The sequence below is a fragment of the Fringilla coelebs genome, assembly GCF_963513975.1.
Source record: "Fringilla coelebs genome assembly, chromosome: 1".
In the NCBI taxonomy this organism is placed as follows: domain Eukaryota; kingdom Metazoa; phylum Chordata; class Aves; order Passeriformes; family Fringillidae; genus Fringilla; species Fringilla coelebs.
Window position 1 is genome coordinate 148,992,580 of NC_140028.1, and position 18,642 is coordinate 149,011,221.

Sequence of the window (18,642 nt, forward strand, 5' to 3'; positions counted from 1 at the left end):
AAAAAAAAAAAAAACAAAAAAGGAGAAAAAAAGAAAGGCATCTTTATCCTAAGTAGGAGCTAAGGAGATTGGTAAAATTAAAAACAAAAACAAAACAAAAGCAAACCAAACCTAAATAATCAAAAACCTGACCAACCAGTACAAAGTAAAGGCAGGCCAGGTCATTCCAACCAATTATAGGACTAACTAAAAAATATTTTTAATTGCAACTAATGTGCTATCTTGAGCCAGCTGCTAATTCCAACAGGCCTGAGGTTTTCTGCTCATAAAGCATCAATAATATGTGCCTTTCCTAGAAAGGAAGGCTCTGCCTAAGTCTTACTGTGTCAGATAAAAAGTCCCAAAATAGATTTTTCCAACCAAATAAAGTGTTTTATTCAGATATTCATGTGGATATGGCAGTGATGTTAAGAACAGCTATTCAAGTAGCTGAAGTAAGCCCTTCAAAAGAAGTCACACAGCTTTGAGACTTGAACAAATTATTGTATGATCTCATCCAAGAGATCTAAATAGCTGGAACATCTGCAAGAGTCGCCACCAATTTATTTAGCAGAGTTCATCAGTAGTTCATCAGCTCTGTTTGCACAAGCAGGTGCCAGGGCAGCCACTGAGGAGTCCTGCACGTGACTGAGAGAGGAGAGGGGGAGGAGGGTGGGACAGGGATGGATGATTTTACCCTCTAACGTGGATGTGCATTAGCAGGAGTGAAGTCCCTGCTGAATCAGTGCCTGTTACTGAAGAAGTGCAGAAATGCTTTTTTCCCAGAGAAGTATTACATGCACAAGTAACTATATTGTTAAAATGTTTTATTTGTGACAGTAAAGAAACCATTCAATACCTGATTGACAACACTTCTCTCTCCTGCAAACACTCATATGGTATCTGTAGTGTTTCTCAAGTATTGCTGGATTGTTCATTGCATCAAAGTGTAAACAGCTCCATCATAAGGAAAAAAAAAAAAAGGAAAAAAAGAAAAAGAAAGAAAAGAAAGAAAGAGAAAGAAACATTTCCATTGCTTACTCCTCTGCTGAGGAGCTCCCAATAGATCTTTAACAAGAAATAAGAGAGAGTCAGCTGGGATTTTACAACATCATGTGAAACAGAAAACTGACAGCTGGTTTTGCATAGTTAGCCCAGAGATTTTGAAGCAATTGCCCCACACCAGTCTCACCTGCCCCTCCTCGCCCCACAAAGGCAAAAAACATCACAGCACCTTGGAATCAGAGGCACAAACTTGTTTTTGTTTTACAAATAGGGCTGTGCAGAACTGTGGTTTATTAGGTTAAAAACAATCTGTCCAACAGAGGGTTACGCCTTCGGAAGTCACACAGCTACAGATTCTTTTTCTTGGTTTTTTTTTTTTTTTTTTAAAACATTGAAATTTCAAAAGCTGCAACATTAGCACACACCAGTGTCATTTAGATACTTTATTGTCCCCAACCAGTCTAATCAAAATCATGCTGTAAGAAAAGTGATTGCATACACTGACAACCAAAAACGCCTCCAGGTGTTGAGTTTCTTCCACGTGTAACTTTTGCTGTTTTAATAAAGATCAAAAGGGCGAAACAAAGAGACAAAATTATTCTTCCAAAGCTACCTAAATGAACACAGCAATATTGTACATTTGCCACCATCTCCCCATGCCCAGCCTGCCACGCCTCGTGGTGTGACCAAGGATTCTGTGCACAGCCCTAAGGTTACAAATGGCAATTTCTTTGTTAACACTTCTGTTGGGTTTCAAGGGTCTAAGGCGTTCTGCCTTACAGCTTCATTTAAAAATACCCATACAGGCAAAAAACCGTTTTTAACCCAACATAAAAAGGACAACAGAACTTCAGGCCAGGCAGCATGTCTTTAGAATGACAACTGGGAAAAGACTTTTTAATATTTCTATAATATTCAGAACTAGAACTGAAACCCAGGGTTTAGAACAGCCCTGGTGACCTGCATGCAGTAACTGCACTTCAAAATATGCAAGAGATTTAGGAAACAAGGGTTGGTTTTTTTTCCCTATTTGAATTTTTTTTTTTTAAATCTTGTATTTAAAATACAATCAAATACCCGTATTGCAAATTTTACAAACATTCCACTCGTTCTCTGACTTTATGGACAGAACTCTATTGCTTTTTTCAGAATCTAGAAACTCTAAATATATAGCGTATGTATATCCACGCAAACGCAACACTTGAAATTTCAAGTATGATGATAGTGTCAAAATAAACAACTGTGACAGTTGTTGGCCAAATCTGAATACCCAGGGGAGTCCAAACCTGATTGCAGAGCACTCTGAGTTTTATTCCCATATGAGTTGGGTGGGTTAAAAAAAATAGAACCGATCAGAACTCGTAGAAAATACTCTCAATACTAACAGAGATCAAAGCTGTGCTACGTTTTTTGTCTTTGTATTGTCACCAAGTGTCATTTTAATGCTGTACTAAGTTACAGTAAGTTGGATTTTTTAAAATTTGGGGGGGTTTTAAGAGCCAAAATAATACAGTACAAGTATGGTTGTACAGAACATCATCAGAACCCTTTCTCCAGAGGCTGGTGCAGAAGTTCAGTTGCCCATTCTATGTGGATTTGAAAACAATACAAGACACTTTAATAATATAATCAACATTCATTCACAGACTTAAGGCAACTGGTTCATGAAATCGCTGCTTGCAGAGATGCAAACGGGTGACATGGTTTGTCTCACGTCCAACAGGTCACAACTGTCACACGGCCCTGTCTCGTGGGTTTTTTACTCTCTGTCTGATTGTTTGGTCTAATGCTAACAAGAAAAAGTCTTTGAATTTCTTCAGCCATTCCTCTCATACCTGCACGACTAACTACAACCTGAATACTTCCCTGCAAACTGCACTGGGGCCCAGGAGCCACAGGCACAGTTGAAAATACTGCTCAGAGAACAACTTTTTTTTTTGGCAGCTTACAGTTTCATTACTCTGGAGTCAAATACAAAATTAAACCATCTCAAACTGAAAGTAAACGTTAATGGACTAACCAGAATCCACACGTCCTTTTTCTTGTTTAGTTTTTTTTTTTTTTTTGTTATATTTAAAACAAAGTAGGCTTTTTTTTCTTTTAAGATTTTTCATTTTTTAAACTCGACACTTTGTCTTTTTGTTGTGGCACAGATTTATACAGTACTAAGGTGATGCCAGCTGGTTAAGAAACAAAAGGGTGATGCCCTAGAGACTCACGGGTGTGATGGGACTGCCTCCAGCACCCCTGGGCCCAGCCACAGCTGGAGCACAGCTGGAGCACAGCTGCACTGCAAGGGGGGGCTCAGTTTGACACTGCACCCACCACCACCCACTCACTGCCTGTGCAGACTGGCCTGCCCCTCTCAGATGGATTTGTTAAGCTGCTTCACCAATGTTTTTGAGACAAGGATCACAAGCCCCAGGTCCATCACAAAGGAATTTGTTTTCTTCCCAAGTCATCGGGACTTCTCCAGGAAAAGAGAAAAGGCAAAGGGGGTCTACAATTCAGAATTCAGCACAAGGCTAATTAGAAGCACCAAATAATCCATTTAGTCTTCTCTGATGACAGCCAAACACAGCTGCACTTTTTATGTTTGCAGATTTCTGCTGTGGACAATAACTGAAAGGTGACACTGGAAAGGGGGAGGGAAAAAAAAGGGGGGCCTTGTTCTTCAAAGGCATAAAATATTTAAAAATCATTCATCTGAAATACCTATGACACTGCACAAGATGTTAAGCAGGCTCTCAGATTCAGAGATGAGTATAACTCAACTCCAAAGCCAGAGGACCAATTTTAGTCTAGCTAGTAACTTCTACCCTTCCAGTAAGACTTGATACAGCTCATAATCTGCCCCTTACACCTTGGGGAAAAAGAAATACAAATCAAAGGTTTGGGCAGCAAACTTCCTGCATTTTCATGTATCAAAGAAAGGAGAGGGCTTCATCTTAATTGAAAAAATTGAAAAAAAAAAATCCTTTACAGGTCACCTTTAACTGGTATATCAGATACCAATGGATTAATCCATGGGGGTGGGTTATGAAGCCTGCATTTTATTTATTGCCCAAGTTTGCAGCTTACAGAAAATGTCTCATAGCACAGGCACAGTGGCAAAAACAGTATAACAGCCGATGGTCAACTCCATTTGGTGAGTATACAGTAGCAGCAATGAAAAGAAAAAAGTACTCCAAACAGCTCAATGTAGATCCAGCTTCCCCAGATGGGTTGTTTTGAGAAAAGAATCTTAAGCTAATAAATAGATCTCCTTGCTGTTCTCCCAAGATAATGGTTTTCCAGAAAAGAAGAGGCATGGCAGTTGTGCGTAAGCAGAGACAGCAGAACTTCATCTGTCTGCAATTAAAGGTGCTTTAGGTCTATCAGCCACCTCATTTCCTCAACTCCATCACTCCCTAAATACTCAAAACAACTGCAGATATGTTATAAAACCGTGCCCAAAATCCTCATCAGTGAAACAACCACGTTAATGACCCCAGTTCACCCCTCCCACGTCCGCCTGAACCTTCTGAGCATGACAAAGTGTAACACAACTCACTGTCATCGTGGAGACAGGAACCCAGCATCTTGGTTTCAACTTTTTCCTTTGTTATATATTACAGTGCTCTATAAATTTTTTTTTTCCTTTTTCCTTTTAAAGCATTTAGACAATACAAGACTAAAAGATGTCTGGAAATACGTCTTATACAAAAATGAATTTTTATCTTAAAATAACATTCAAAAAGGCACTTCATTCTGTAAGAAAAAATTCAGAGTCAGGTCAACTGCTCTAAGCAGGGGGGTAAAATTGTCTGCATAGTGGGAGGGGAAGAAAGGGAGAGAAATTCAACTGCTGAAATACAAGCTTCTTTTTTTTTTTGGCATGTTTTAAGAAAAGCTGATCCAGTAAAAGATGTCCATTTATGAAATTAATTAAAAGAGTCCCATTTAAAATAGCTTTTTTTTTTTTCCTTTAAAAAAGTAGTCTGAACACATGACCTTAGGAGTCAGGCTTCTGAAGGCTTAATAGCATCACTCATGATTGTCCTTCGTGTCCAATGTAACAGGAAGATCAAGAGTAGCACTTCTGACTGGGGTGACCTCCCCAAGCTTACACTTGAAAGAGCTGAAAGAGATGGAGACAGCCTCTAGCAACTGCAATCTAGGAGCAGGAGTCAGTCAGAGTTAAGGGCTACCTGTTGCAGAGTTTATGAAGCATACTGTAAACTTCTTCCTCTTTGCTTAGTCCTTCAAAGAAAGGAATAAGATCTAGCAGCTCTGTGTCTGTCATGTCATCAAACCAGGACTGCACAGGCACCTGAAACAAAGCAACCAACAAACACTGAGAGGGTTTCATGATGTAAAAGCCACGTGAGTTTTGTCTGTGTAGGTGTTCTGTAACCATCATCACCATGCTGTAACAATCATGGCAATTAGCTACTCATTAGCGTGCAGGTGGAGCAGCAGGGTCAGCCCCAAGCCCAACCAGGACAGCTGAGCTTCACCTGCATGGCCAGGTGACCCACATGACCCCACACTGGGCAGCTCTCCTTGCTTTGCCTCCTTGCTATCCAGAACAGACTGGAAGGCAGACACAGGTTATGAAGCTGCACTGACACTTCATTTACAGGCAATTTTTTTTTTTTTCTCCCTCTAAGAATGATCAGAGTGAGTCACCAGGCACAGGCAGGCAGCAACAACCCCTTCCAGCATGGGGTTTGGAGGAAATGTTTAACTGCAAGGGCAGAACACTGTTCAGGTAAAAACGTTCAATCTAGTGAGTGGGTTCAGAGAACAACACAGATAATAACCCTTCTTAAATATGCAGGCTGGATTTGGGAAAGGTGTTCTGTGTATCTTCAGCACACTGAGGTCTTTCCAAGACTATCTTGGATCTTGTTACAAGCTCTGGTTTCTGCAGAGACTCCAGTATCAGTCAGCCAGCAGCACTTTTCTAAACGTGATTAAGCCACTCTGACAAGGCCCTCAATTTCATCTCCCAAATTTCTACAGCTCATTATTCCCTTGGCACTGATTTCTGAGATACCAAATGATGATCTTGGATCAGGTTTTTAATTTTAACCATGAAGATAAATTAGAGCTACAGGTCCTGGTTATTACAAATGGCAGCTTTAAACCATGTGTGGCACCAACCAGAAAAATATTTTCACCCCATCACTTAGGGCATCACAATAATAGGATCTGAACTTGAAAGCTGACTGCTGGAAGATAAATAGTTCATGTTACTAAAAGAAAGAAAGAAAAAAAAAAAAAAGCTGTTCTGGAGAGGCAGGACTGTGCAAAGCAGCGTTCTTAATAAAAGATTTCCTACACTGATTTTTAACAGTTCACAAAGAAGGCAGCCTAAAAACATCAAAGCAAACAGTGCACAGCCTGGTTGTCTAAAAGTCAGCAGATCTAAGAGTTCCAGCTTCTCCCCTGGCAGCTAAAGCAGACGTGAGCAGCTGTACTGGCTGCAGCCTTGGATGGAGCACCCCAGACCTCTCCATCAGAGCTCCTGGAGCCAATGCAAACACACAGTGAAAATGTACATTGCTCCTCCTTGTTCTCCCCTACAGAACTGCTGCCTGCCCTTTACCCTTATTCCTAAACCTTGATTAACCTGCTGACTAACAGTTCTAATTATGGAGCTATGACAAAAATAATTGAGAGAGGAGCATAACAACCCAACAGGATCTTGTTTCGTTTTTTTTCTTTCTCTTACCCAAAAATGCAGATCTCAGTAGCAACCAGTAAAGCATTAATTCTCTTGCCTAATAAAATATTATTCACACAATGAAAAAAGATGGGAGTACCTAAAAAGAAGTTCAAGCATGTGGCATTCACATTCTCTGATAAAATCCCTCCACCCAGGATTTTTCTCCTGGGAAGCTGAGAGGCCTCAGAGAAAAGGAAAACAATTCTTATCTCATTTGCTTCTCCTGTGTTGTGCTCATGTGGAATGTGTTTGGAGATTGTTCACCCACAGGTGATTGTTTCACTGGATTCTCCTGTGAGTTGTTTTCACTCTTTGGCCAATCAGGGCCAAGCTGTGTCAGGACTCTGGAGAGAGTCAGAAGTTTTCATTATTATCTTTTTAGCATTCTGTAAGTATCCCTTCTGTATTCTTTAGTCTAGTTTAGTACAGCATTCTTTAAGATAATATAGTATCATAAAGTAATAAATTAGCCTTCTGAGAACATGGAGTCAGATTCATCCTTCCTGCCTTCAAACCATTCTTTCTGCAATCACTACCCCAAAGAACAAAATCTGTGCTGTAGGGCAGCTTTGTTTCTTAGAGCCAGGTTGGTTTTTCAGGTTCCACACCACTTGGTATTTCTCAAAACTGCTGGACCTCAAGGCAGCAGCCAAAGCTCAGAGCACAGGAGCAGTCATGGCTGTGACACTCTGTCAAGATCACTTTGCCCATGCCCTTCACCACTTGGCAGTGAACCCCAGAACCCGCTGCAGCCTAAGAAAACACCGAATCTGACACAAGCCAGCGCTCTGAGAAGTCTATTTTCTAAATCACAAAACCTGGGCAAGGGCCAGAGAGATGAAGTTAGGCTGGAGTACTCTGAATACTTACTGCATTTTCAGGATGGAAGATGTAAGATGCAGGAGAATTATCTACTATAATAACTTTACTCAGCTCACGGCCCAGTCGACTCAGATCCTTCACATAATTGCCTCGGTGGAAAACACAGGATTCTCTAAAGAGCCTTGCCCTGAACACACCCCAGCGATCCAGTAAGTCAGCTACTGGGTCTGCATACTTAAAAATACAAGTCAGAAACATCAAGTTAGCAACATGCAGATAAGGCTGATTCACAGAGCCAGACAAAGAAGGGACACAAAATCATTTCAGATAAAATGCCCTTTTTCTCCAGTTTCTTCCCTGCTCCTTGTTAATTAACTCAATTGCCTGCAAACCTGAAGTGATTAATAAAGAGATAAAGCAAAAGTAGGACAATTCTCTTTCTAGAGAAGGCTAACTTGCACTCTTATGTTTTCTGTGATTTATTAATTAGGTTTTATTCTCAGGACCAACTTAAGAGTTAACCTGAGAGTTTTCTAGAGGTTGATGGATCCAGAGATCTCACCTGCCATTACCATAAAACCAGCCAATGCTAATAGAAAATCAATGTGAAGCTTTTCCCCAGCTGATTTGTTTCCATGTGCCTCTAGAGATAAACTGCAGTGAACAAATCTGAGCCTGATGTGGCTCTGCCAAATGATGCCCTTGGAGCAACTGGGTCAGCAAGACTCTTAAGATTACCAAAAAGGATCAGCCAAAGATGTTATTAATAAAAATACTCATGCACAATACCAGGGAAATTCACATTTTATACGTAAGATGATATTTTAAGTGAGGCACAGCTTAGAATCCAACAATTTATATAAAATGACCAAGAAGAAGTATCCAAATAAACTCAAACATGAATAACCACACAGTTGAAAATGGCAGTTACATCTTATTATTGCACAACAGGAGTTACATTTTCCTATATTTTAAACCAAGAAAAAAAAACTGATGTTGAAATCAATCATCTTTTGATTATGAAATAAGGCACATAATTTCAGTATGAAATTGGGGCAGTAGTTAGGATTTTTTCAACATGACTGAACAGTATGTGGTAAAGAGAATGCAGGGAAAAAGGCTTTGTAGAAGATCAGGATCCTGTCCCCTGCCATGTCTACACTAGGCTGGAGCAAAAGCTTGCCATGCTAGAGCACTACTTAGAAATAACCAGTGTAATTTTACAAACAAGACACCACAAATACAATACACTGAAGGAAGTGAAGAATTCCAGATCACTCTACTACTGTAACATCTACCACAAAAACTACCCACGAGCCACTACTGCTACTGCAGGACCAGAGGGCACAAAATATTCCTGGGGATGTTTTCAAGCTTTGCAAAAAAGGCCTCATTTACTAACTGCAGGTTGAAATTGCACCTCAAGAGAGCAAGAAGCTTGGTTCCCAATTTCCAGTGAGTTTCTGAGTCACTGGTTGATGGTGTAGACAGGGTTTAATTCGGTGTTTTATTTCATGCCCAACTTTCATGTGCTGCTTCACTGGCACTCTATTTGTTCTAATTTCTCACTATAACCATGGTAACTTGGGAGCCTTTCATATTGGCATCATGAGCAATGCATGGAGGCTACATTATGAGACAAGCCCATATGTGATGGTGTTACCATGGAAACACTTACCCACACACTAGCAGACAAAGTACACACTGTCAGACAAAGAAGCAGAAAAGAAGGGGAAAAATTAAGATAGTACCAACTGTGGAAATAATTATCCATAGAAAACCCAACCAAAAGTCCACTGACCAGCACCATAAGAGTTAAAGAGATGAAAGGAGGAACAAACCTTGGCTAGACTGGCTGTGAAGAGTACACATTCAAAGAGCTCTCCCATCCTCTGAAGAAACTCGTCCACATGTGGTCGTTTCAATACATAAACCTGGAATGATAACAGCATTTAGGTCAGATGGTGCTCAAGGAAAGGGAAAAAAACCCTAAAAAACAAAACCACTCCTGCAATGCCAGCACTCGAAACAGAAGTTAACAGGGAAGCAGTTCAAATGAAATGCTGGGGAAAAAGAAAAGTATGCAAGATAAAAGTAGAGCTGCAATAATGAGAGATTGGCACACGCAAGCTGCCAAGCCCCTGCTGGTTATGGAACTGCAAACACTGAGCATCATCAGGAGGGTGCTCCTCAAAAAATCTCATTAAGGCAAAGGGAGACAAGAGGGCTTCTCAAGAAGCGAGGATCTGGATCTCTCCACCAAACCCTTTCTGGTGCTGGAAAGCTGAGGAGCTCCACAGAAGGAATAAATCTGATGAAACCTCTCTGACAGCAGGAATTGCTCAATAGGGACCTGGTTTCCTTCTGTGGCTGATTCTCTCATTTCTGAAATTCCAGGTGCTAAGTACCATAGCTCACTATGGAGAGTGATAAAGCCCTCCAGCTCTACAGAGAACTTTTTTCACCAAAAATCTTCACCAGCAAACAGAATATCTAAAAATGCTGGGTTTGAAATTTGACAAAGTCTACAGCATCTTCTAACCTTGCCAAAAGATGGCAAATTCCCAGGATTTCTGTCCTCTTCAGCATCCTGCCTTCAGCAGTGCTCTGCTGCCTTTCAGCACTGCCTTGCTGTCAACAACCTGATTAGCAGATTATTAAAACCTCCCTGGTTATCCTTGCAGAGCACACAAGATGATTCTGTGCTCACAGAAGATACCAAAACAAGGAAAGTGCTGCTCAGAAAGCTTGGAAACAGCTCACAATATACTGGGAAGCTGAAAAGGGGAGTCTGCTTGAAAAATATTTATCTGTCTTGTTTGCAGTTAGATTAAAAGTTTGAGAGAAAATATTGGCAACATTTTATCTTCTTTTGTTTGGCAAATAATCCCTAATGCTGGAAATTTCAAGTGGAGAAGTCTGGCATAGAGCTGAATTCAGGAAGAATTGCAAGACTGATGCTATTTCAGGAATTTCATTCTTTGAAATGTAAAACCAGATTAATTGTATGTATTTTCCTAGATTCCTATTAATAAGAGGTTAAAAAAAGAAAAAAAAAATCAAGGTACTCAGAGAAAAAGCCTGAAGGAGAAAAATATGGAAACAGCAGCTTGAACTCAAGTGTAACAATTGAAGCCTTCAGCAAAAGAATAAAAACAGAAACTGTGTAATTGAAATTGAAAACCTAAAATTGAGAGTAAAGTTTTTTTAAAAACACATATGAGGAGCTGTACCTTAATGACTAAAGCAGAAATGTTAATTTTCCCCTTTATGCAGCATACAGATCATACCATGAAGTCTTTATCTCTTTTAAGTTATTTCTATGAAATTTATCTAAACTGTTTCTGGCCCTATAAATATTACATTCAAACTTTGATACAGACAATAATTTATAACCCAGATTTTTTTTTTTTGAACAGCCACAGCAGCACCTAACACATCAAATAATGGTGACATTTTATGGATTAAAGACAGTTAACAGATGTACTTCACCACCACTCTCTTTCCAGATAATTACAGCAATGTTTCCTGTATTTCACCAGGCATAAACCAAGTAATTTCCTCTCCTATAACAAGGCAATTAATTTTTCATTTAATTCTTTCTACACAACGTTGTGCTGTAGTATTTCCTCTCCAGATTCTACCTTTGAATTTATTTTTTTTTTAAAGACAGAAAGACAGCTGCAGTCCCTCTGCTTTTGGGTATCCAGAGAGTTTCCAACTTCCCAGATGTGAGAGGAAAGACAGCAGGATCCAAGTTCATAATTAAGTTCTTGATTCTTTAGCCTTAATTTTATTCCTACAGTTATTTTTGAGGGGCACCCCAGAGTCTTAACATCACTCTTGGAGAGTTAAGTGCTGGAATTTAATATTAATTTCCCTTTTACAGCCCAGTGCTTCCAGCCTCAGCAGAAGAAGTCTCCTCTTTGCTCTCCATCCCTATCTCTGCCCCTGTCAGTGAAGTATTTCCACTTGGAATGTAATTACAAACTCCCTGCCAAGGATCTGAACTTTGCTGCTTGCAACACAAGCCACCTCCTCCATCAGGAGCACTCAGTAAATCAACCCCAGAGCTGCAGCCCCAGAGCCCTGGGCTGCACTGGCCAGCCTTGACAACAAACACTGCTCTGGCTGTTTTTAGGGCTCCTAATTCTGCCCCTAATTCAGGATTAGCTGTGAATACACAGTGTTTTTAGTTGGGTCTCCCTTCTGCAGTTTAGGGCTCCTGATCCACCACAGAGCACTCACAGCCTCCTCTACTTGAGTTTCTCCTGCTGCTTTGCCTTAAATCTTTCCCTACTGGGATCTAGCCAACAGATTTGCTTCTCATGTTAAATGCCTAATTAATAATAAATGTCATCTCTTAAGATGAAGTCTCACCAAATTTTTCCCTTAATTATTTCCCTCTGTACAAAGCCCCAATTCCTTCACTTTTTTAGTTTTTTTTTTTTCTTTTTTGGCAGAACAACGTAGCTTAATACTCTGGATAGTTATTCTCCAGAGTAGAAGTTTTCTTTGAGAAGTCCTACTTAGAGCCTGGAAGCAACTCCAAAATGTACTGGTATCCTGGGCTACAAAATCTCTTTGGTTTACTCCACATAGAAAGCTTTCTTCAGCTGACAGTGCAGCTCTTTTCTCCTCTTCCTTCTCATTTGGAATTTTTTCCCCTTTACTTTGTTAGTGGCTGGACTTGAATCTCAATGCTGCATGGTTATTTGTGGCTTGGCTGTTTCCTCCATTGCCTGATGTCTTCAGTTGAAATCTCTAGACTAACTGGCTCCTGGCACTTTTCTGAGATTTATATACAGTTTTCAGGGCATTAAAAAAAAAATCCTTTTTTTTTTTTTTGCAATTTGCATGCTCACTAATTTTTTCCTTATCACAGCAAGAATTCAGAGGAATATAGTATTTTTTTATTATTTAAAATGAACCCTACTCAACATTTCAAGCACAAATCAGGCACTAGGCATGTTTCCACAGGATTCTTACAGCTGCTAATGGCAGAACACAAGCAATTATCTTGAATTGGTTTCAAGCATTTTGTACTTCCACATGAATTTTCTATACCTCAAAGCAGCCTCAGCCTACAGAGACTCAGCATTTGTGCAACCCAAAGACAAACCCAGCTCATTTTCAACCAATTTAACAGGACACACAGAACTGCCTTTCAAAATCAGCTTTACAATGAGGAAATCTGCAAGTAATGACCAAAAAATCTGCCCATGACAACTCCAACTCCTGGAATCTCCTGTTTCATGTCTCTCCTGAGCAGTGAGCAGAAAATCCCACGTGTCCCTCGTGGTCCTGGGTCACACAGCTGTGGCTGTGTCCCAGTGCAAGTAACCAAGAATAGGCCAGTTAGAATGGATACAGCCTATCCTGGATTACTTGAACCAGGCCACAGCCTCCTGCAAGAAAATCCATGAATTCTGTGCTTTACTGGAAGAAAATTTATTATTTAAACAACCTTTCCCCTCTTGTTTAAAAAAAAAAAAAAAGTTGCATATTATGTTCAAAGTATACCTACCAAATTCCCTCAGCTTTCAACAATTAAAAAAAAGCAATTAATTGAATTAACTCCCCCCTCACCCCAAACAAACACTTAAAATTAGTTTTACTCAATAACCAAATTATATTTAAAAATAAAATTCAAAATAACACCAAATCAAACTCTTCCTAGCTGCCCTCTTTACTCTTGGACACCAAAACCAAGGCACAAAGGCACTGGAATTCAATTTGGATGAAAGATGAAGGACAAGCATTTCCCAAAACCCTTCACCCTTTGGGGATTAAAGCTGTATTTGATGCAGTTCTGGGCTGGGGGCTGTGGTCACTCTGCCCTTGGTCAGTGGGTCCAAAGGAGAGGATGTGTTCCTGCAGAGTTAAATCAAGGTACCCAACAGGTGGAACATCTCCAGCCACCACATCCATGCCCAACGAGCCTCCTCTCAGCTCCTACACATTCCACTGGATTCCCACTTCTCATGTGGGAGAGAAGGGCCAGCTCTGATCTCCAGAGTGGAAGGAGAGGAGTGGCCAGAAGGGTCAGGTTGCACCAGAGCCCCCCTTGTGTACCTGGGCCACCACTCCCAGCACAAACCAGAGTGCCCTGGGGGCCAAGGAGGCGATGGCTCCTGGCCTGGGGCAGGAATGGAGCGGCCACAGGAGCAGGGAGGTCACTCTGCCCTGCCCTGGGCACTGCTGGGGTCACACCTGGAGTGCTGTGCCCAGCTCTGGCCCCAAGCTCAGCTTGGGAAGGACCTTGGGACACTGAGCACATCCAGAGGGGACAGCGAGGCTGGAGAGGGGCTGGGAACACAAACCCTGAGAGGAGCCCTGAGGGAGCTGGGGGTGCTCAGCCTGCAGAAAAGGAGACTCAGGGCTGCCCTCATCACTCTCACAGCTCCTGAAAGGTGCCTGTGCTCAGCTGGGCTGGGCTCTGTCTGCAGCAGCACTGACACAGCCAGAGCACACAGCCTCCAGCTGCACCAAGGGAAGTTTAGGTTGGTGTGCAAACCCAGGGCACTGGGAATATTTCTGTGTCTGCTCTGGGGTGCCCTGACCCCCAGGGCAGCACTGACTCTGACCCTCACTCATGGAGAAAGTTTCCCAGACTTCAAGATAGACTGGAAGCCACAAAAGTGTGAAATGGATTACAGAGAGCAGTGTGGGTGTGTCACTGGGTGAGAAATTGAGGGTTTGGGGTTTTTAGTGTGTTGTGGATGGAAGCAAGATGGAGGGCACAGGGTGTCATCCTGGGTTTTTCCTTCATGCTTCTTGTTCCTCCTCCTCCATGGGTTTGGGTGGCATTCTGTAATTGGGCAGAAGAGTCTGCACTGGGGCTCTGTGGGATCAGTTATTGGCTTAAAAGGGAAAATAATCCAGGTGTCAGTTCTTAATTGGACAGTTTAGTGTTAAAAGGCCTTGGAACAAGAGATTGTTGGCCATTCTGTGCCTTCTAATGAAAAGCTGCTGAACTCCCAGCAGTGAGACTGTTTTACTGATAAGAAATAATAAACACCTGAGTGTGAACATGAACTGCTGTCTCAAGTGCCTTCAATCCAGACCCAGGGAAACCCACAACTCGAACCACCACAGGTTGGAGAGCAGGAGAAAGTTTTTCCCAGAAAGAGTGATAAAGTTGTGGAATGGCTGCCCGGGGAGGTGGTGCAGTCCCCATCCCTGGGTGTGTTTAACAAAGCCTGGATGTGGCACTGGGTGCCAGGGCTGAGTTGAGCTGTTGGGGCTGGGTTGGACTGGATGGCCTTGAAGGTCTCTTCCAACCTGGTCATTCTGTGGAAATGTGGAATTCTCTCCTGGAACTTCAGCTGCCCCAGGATGGGCAGCTCTGCAGGCATCCAGAGACCCACAGCAGAAAGAAAGGAAGGTTCCTTCATACTTGATTTATTTCCTTCTAAAATAAAATGACAAATCCTTTCAAAAGATGAGGTAATTTAGGCTGGAGAAAGAAAGATGGGAAAGGGAGAAGGGATGTTAAGAAAAGCTGGTTTTTAATCTAGGGAAGCTCGTTTACCCAAGCACCCTTTAAGATGATGAATTGTCCTCCCTATAAAAAAGAACCCCCAAGAGTGCTTCTGACCTCTGGATTATAAATTATATAAGGAAAAGCAAATTCCCCAAACTAAAGACATTATTTTTTTTTAAGACCTCTGTTGAACTGCAAAAAAAAAAAAAAAAAAAAAAAAAAAAAAGCCAAGCCAAAACAGCATTTACCATGAAAAAACTTGCTACATAAGTCAACCTCAAAACTCTTTGAGGAGTACAGCAATTCCATTTGCCACAACTTGTATTTTTTGGTGTATGAGATCTGAACAATCTCATATAATTCCAAAGTTCTGTATGAATGTGCACTTCTGAAATGGTGTTTCTCAGCAAGGAACCTTCCTTTCCACTGGGGTTCTGCCTAAGGCAGAAGCCAAGGACAATAAAAATCTGCCAACCTCCACCCTGATAAGGTACCAGGCTCACTGGTAAAACAGGGATATGCACTACAGACAGTGTGGTTCCACAATATTTCCCATCTCCTGGGATATTTTGCACAGGTGGAAATATTTCTCAATGTCAGTGATTAATCCTGGAGTTTATAAACTGCTTAAGAAAATGGACACGCATTACACAGATGACAAATCCTGATAAATGACAGAAATTGCTCAGATCAGTTCATTTATGCTCTAAGTGACTACAGAATTACAGGTTTGAAGTGGGAACAGGTTGTCAGAGCTCTGCAGGCTGTGTTAATGCACATCACACTCAGCCAGAATATCCATTTTTGCCCTTTATCACAGTGCAAAACAAAAAAGAAAAGATTCCTAAATGCCAGCAATATTACAAGAGGTATTACACACGCAGGCTTTGCCTATCCTGTGTGCCACACAAATTACCTTTATTTCAAGAAACACAAATTCCTTACAATTACCTTCATTTTTACCATCCAAATGTGCCTGAGGTATTTACCTATTTTAGAGTTTAAGAACTTGAAATTCAAAGAGTGAAGCAATTTCCTTGAAAATCGTGCAGGGACTTTCCAGCAAAGCACAGAGACCAATTTCACCTGACCACCTCTGTCAAAGGAGAAGGAGATGCACAAATCTGCTCCCTTTGGACCCAGCTGTGGGTTTTTGTTTGTTTGGAGGTTTTTTTTTGTTGCTATTTTCTCTTTTCTCCACATGGAGCCATCTCCAAGTGCCAACTGCATCATTTTTGGTGAAGAATTTCAGAGTTTGCAGCACGGAATAGAAAGGCATCAGGCTTTTGAAATGTTTGACTATAAAGCCCAAGCCTTTTATTGGGAATTTTTTCCAAATGTAAATATGTCATCCTGACAAGCTAAGCAATCACAACTCTAAGCCACTCAAAAATTCACTTTCAAAAGCATTCTGTAAAGTTTTAGGAGAGAGAATTTGTCTGTTCCACAGCACCAAACACAGCTAAAGCCCACATCAAATCAGGATTAAAAATCACAAATCTCCAAAACATCACTTAAATGTTGTAAGCATCAGCTCTGGAGAACATTACAGGTGGAAGTACCCAGATATTGATTTTTTTCTACATAAAACAGGCACAGTGTAAAAACTGTCAAAACAACTATTACTTTAAAGCACATTTCAGTTCACTGACTGATATTCAGTAATCATTTTAAGAGTGACAAATACATGGAGAGCTTCACAGGAAATCAGACAAAAATATGAACTATCTTTATGACCCACCAATTAGCACAAGAAATAATACACAAATAAAATATAAAACCTCTTAAAATATACAAACCTCTTTGTCCAAGTAGAAATAATCCATAAAGACAATAGATAAACAACATTTCAGAATTTAAAGTACTTAAAATTTCTGTTCAATCACATGGAGGGAAGGTTTGCTAACTGCAACACCCAACAAATGTTCCAAACAATTTCCAGAGTGCATGTATCAGAAAGGCTCAACTTGACATTAACCTGTTTAATTCATCTCCAGCAAGAACTTCAATGTCTGCCTGAAGAGGGAAAGTAACAGCACTGTAATTTATTTGATTCAATCCTTCAGAAATGATCACTGATTAAAGACACCAATCCAAGATGCATGGAGGGGACAGATTTTCAAATTATGGGTGTTTTGCATTTACTCAAAACCATTTCTTCGAGCCTTAAGTGAAGTTCTTACAGAGTAAGACACAGAAATCAGTCTCCTCATGATTTTGTCCAGACCTTTCAAATATGCTGAAGTATATAATAACTCCCATCAGAGGAACTTGAATTACTTACAGGAATAAAAGGGGACAGAAATTGAACATAGATTACCACAAAAACGGAATAAATGTCTATTCTTTCTTTATACTTTATAAAATACACATGACCTTTAGCATATGAGCTAGCAACATATATTAAAGCCAAGCTATGTCCTATTTATGTTGGAGGGAATGAAAAATGCAGTGTTCAAGCAGCTTTTTCTGGGCCCACCAATGTTTGAAACCCCATCCTTACATAATTTCCTGTTGGAAAATGTTATAAAATTGACAAAGAGTTGAGTATTTAAGTCCTGAGAGAGAGACTCCACCTGAGCACACAGGGATGCCTGTCTGCATTCCAGAATACACAGCTTCCATGCTTTGCAAGAGAAATTATTGGATAAAAAGCAGCAAATGGAGGAAGAGAACATTCTGGCACTCAGGACACACTCACCTGATGTATGGTTCCATCAATTTCAACAGGAACGATGAAATCAGCATTGCTAATTGGCTAGAAAGAATGATAAGGAAATAATCAGCATTAAAAATAAAATGGTTGGAGGGAAAATTTCAGGGGCATAAAAGGGAAGAGTGACAACTTCTGAGGAACAAGTTACTAATCATTATTGACCTCCCATATCCACTCTGTGTGTGCTCTTACAAGAGTCAAAAGCTCACAGTTGCAATTTCAGATGCTGCATTTCCCTTTTCTCTCCTATTTTTAAGCTTCATAAAATCTAGCATGCTTCACTGCTTGAATAACCCCCACTACCAGTGAGTGTGTTCATCAGGAAAACATCTCTTTGGATAAACTCTTCCATCCAGTCTTTATGGATAAATAACCATCAAGAAAATCAACTGTGTACTGCACACATTCTACTCGAGGGTATCAACTGGTGACTAAATTAAAAATAAAGACAGTGGTAAAAGTAATACCTAATGGTTTGAATCAGCAGCTGCAGCAAGACTTAGGTTGTGAAGGATTCTAAACATGCCAATTCAATCGACCTAATCATGTAAAATTGCATTTTAATTCCAAAAGGAAGAGCAGGCACACTTTACACAAGTCCCTGAATATGTTTTTCCAGCCTGTCGAACAAAACTTAATTCTCAAGTGACTGTGAAAAAACTGCTGGTCAAGTAAAACTGCCTTGGAAAGCAGCAAAGTGGCCTTGTAGACAGTTCAGGAGTTCCTAATCTAATCTTGGCTAGCCAGAAGGGGCAGTTGGGAACAGGCTGCTGCCAATGTTTACTGCTTCAAGTGGACACCACACTTAGGTAGCTCATGCACCGTATCCATGCTAAAATCCAGTCATGTAAACATGCCTGGAGCTCATTCCATCACCTGCAGCCTGGAAATGGCTGAGACAGAGCTGCCAAAGACAGTTTT

At 40.7% G+C, this 18,642-nt stretch overlaps 1 protein-coding gene across 8 annotated transcripts in view; it reads right to left on the minus strand.

Moving 5' to 3' along the window:
* Positions 1-1,234: 1,234 nt before the first annotated feature.
* Positions 1,235-18,642, minus strand: part of CTDSPL (CTD small phosphatase like) — an 80,927-nt gene continuing 63,519 nt past the window's right edge. For 4 of the 8 annotated variants that reach the window (XM_084221389.1, XM_084221387.1, XM_084221388.1 and 1 more), the window contains 5 exons: positions 17,707-17,763; positions 9,361-9,453; positions 7,568-7,753; positions 5,175-5,296; positions 1,235-5,104 (listed from right to left, as the gene is read on the minus strand). In XM_084221389.1, the coding sequence (XP_084077515.1) occupies positions 5,011-5,104; positions 5,175-5,296; positions 7,568-7,753; positions 9,361-9,453; positions 17,707-17,763 (552 nt within the window). In that variant the 3' untranslated portion in view covers positions 1,235-5,010. Of the gene's footprint in view, positions 5,297-7,567; positions 7,754-9,360; positions 9,454-17,706; positions 17,764-18,642 lie in introns of all 8 variants that reach the window. The other 4 variants (XM_084221392.1, XM_084221391.1, XM_084221390.1 and 1 more) reach the window with 2 other exon arrangements.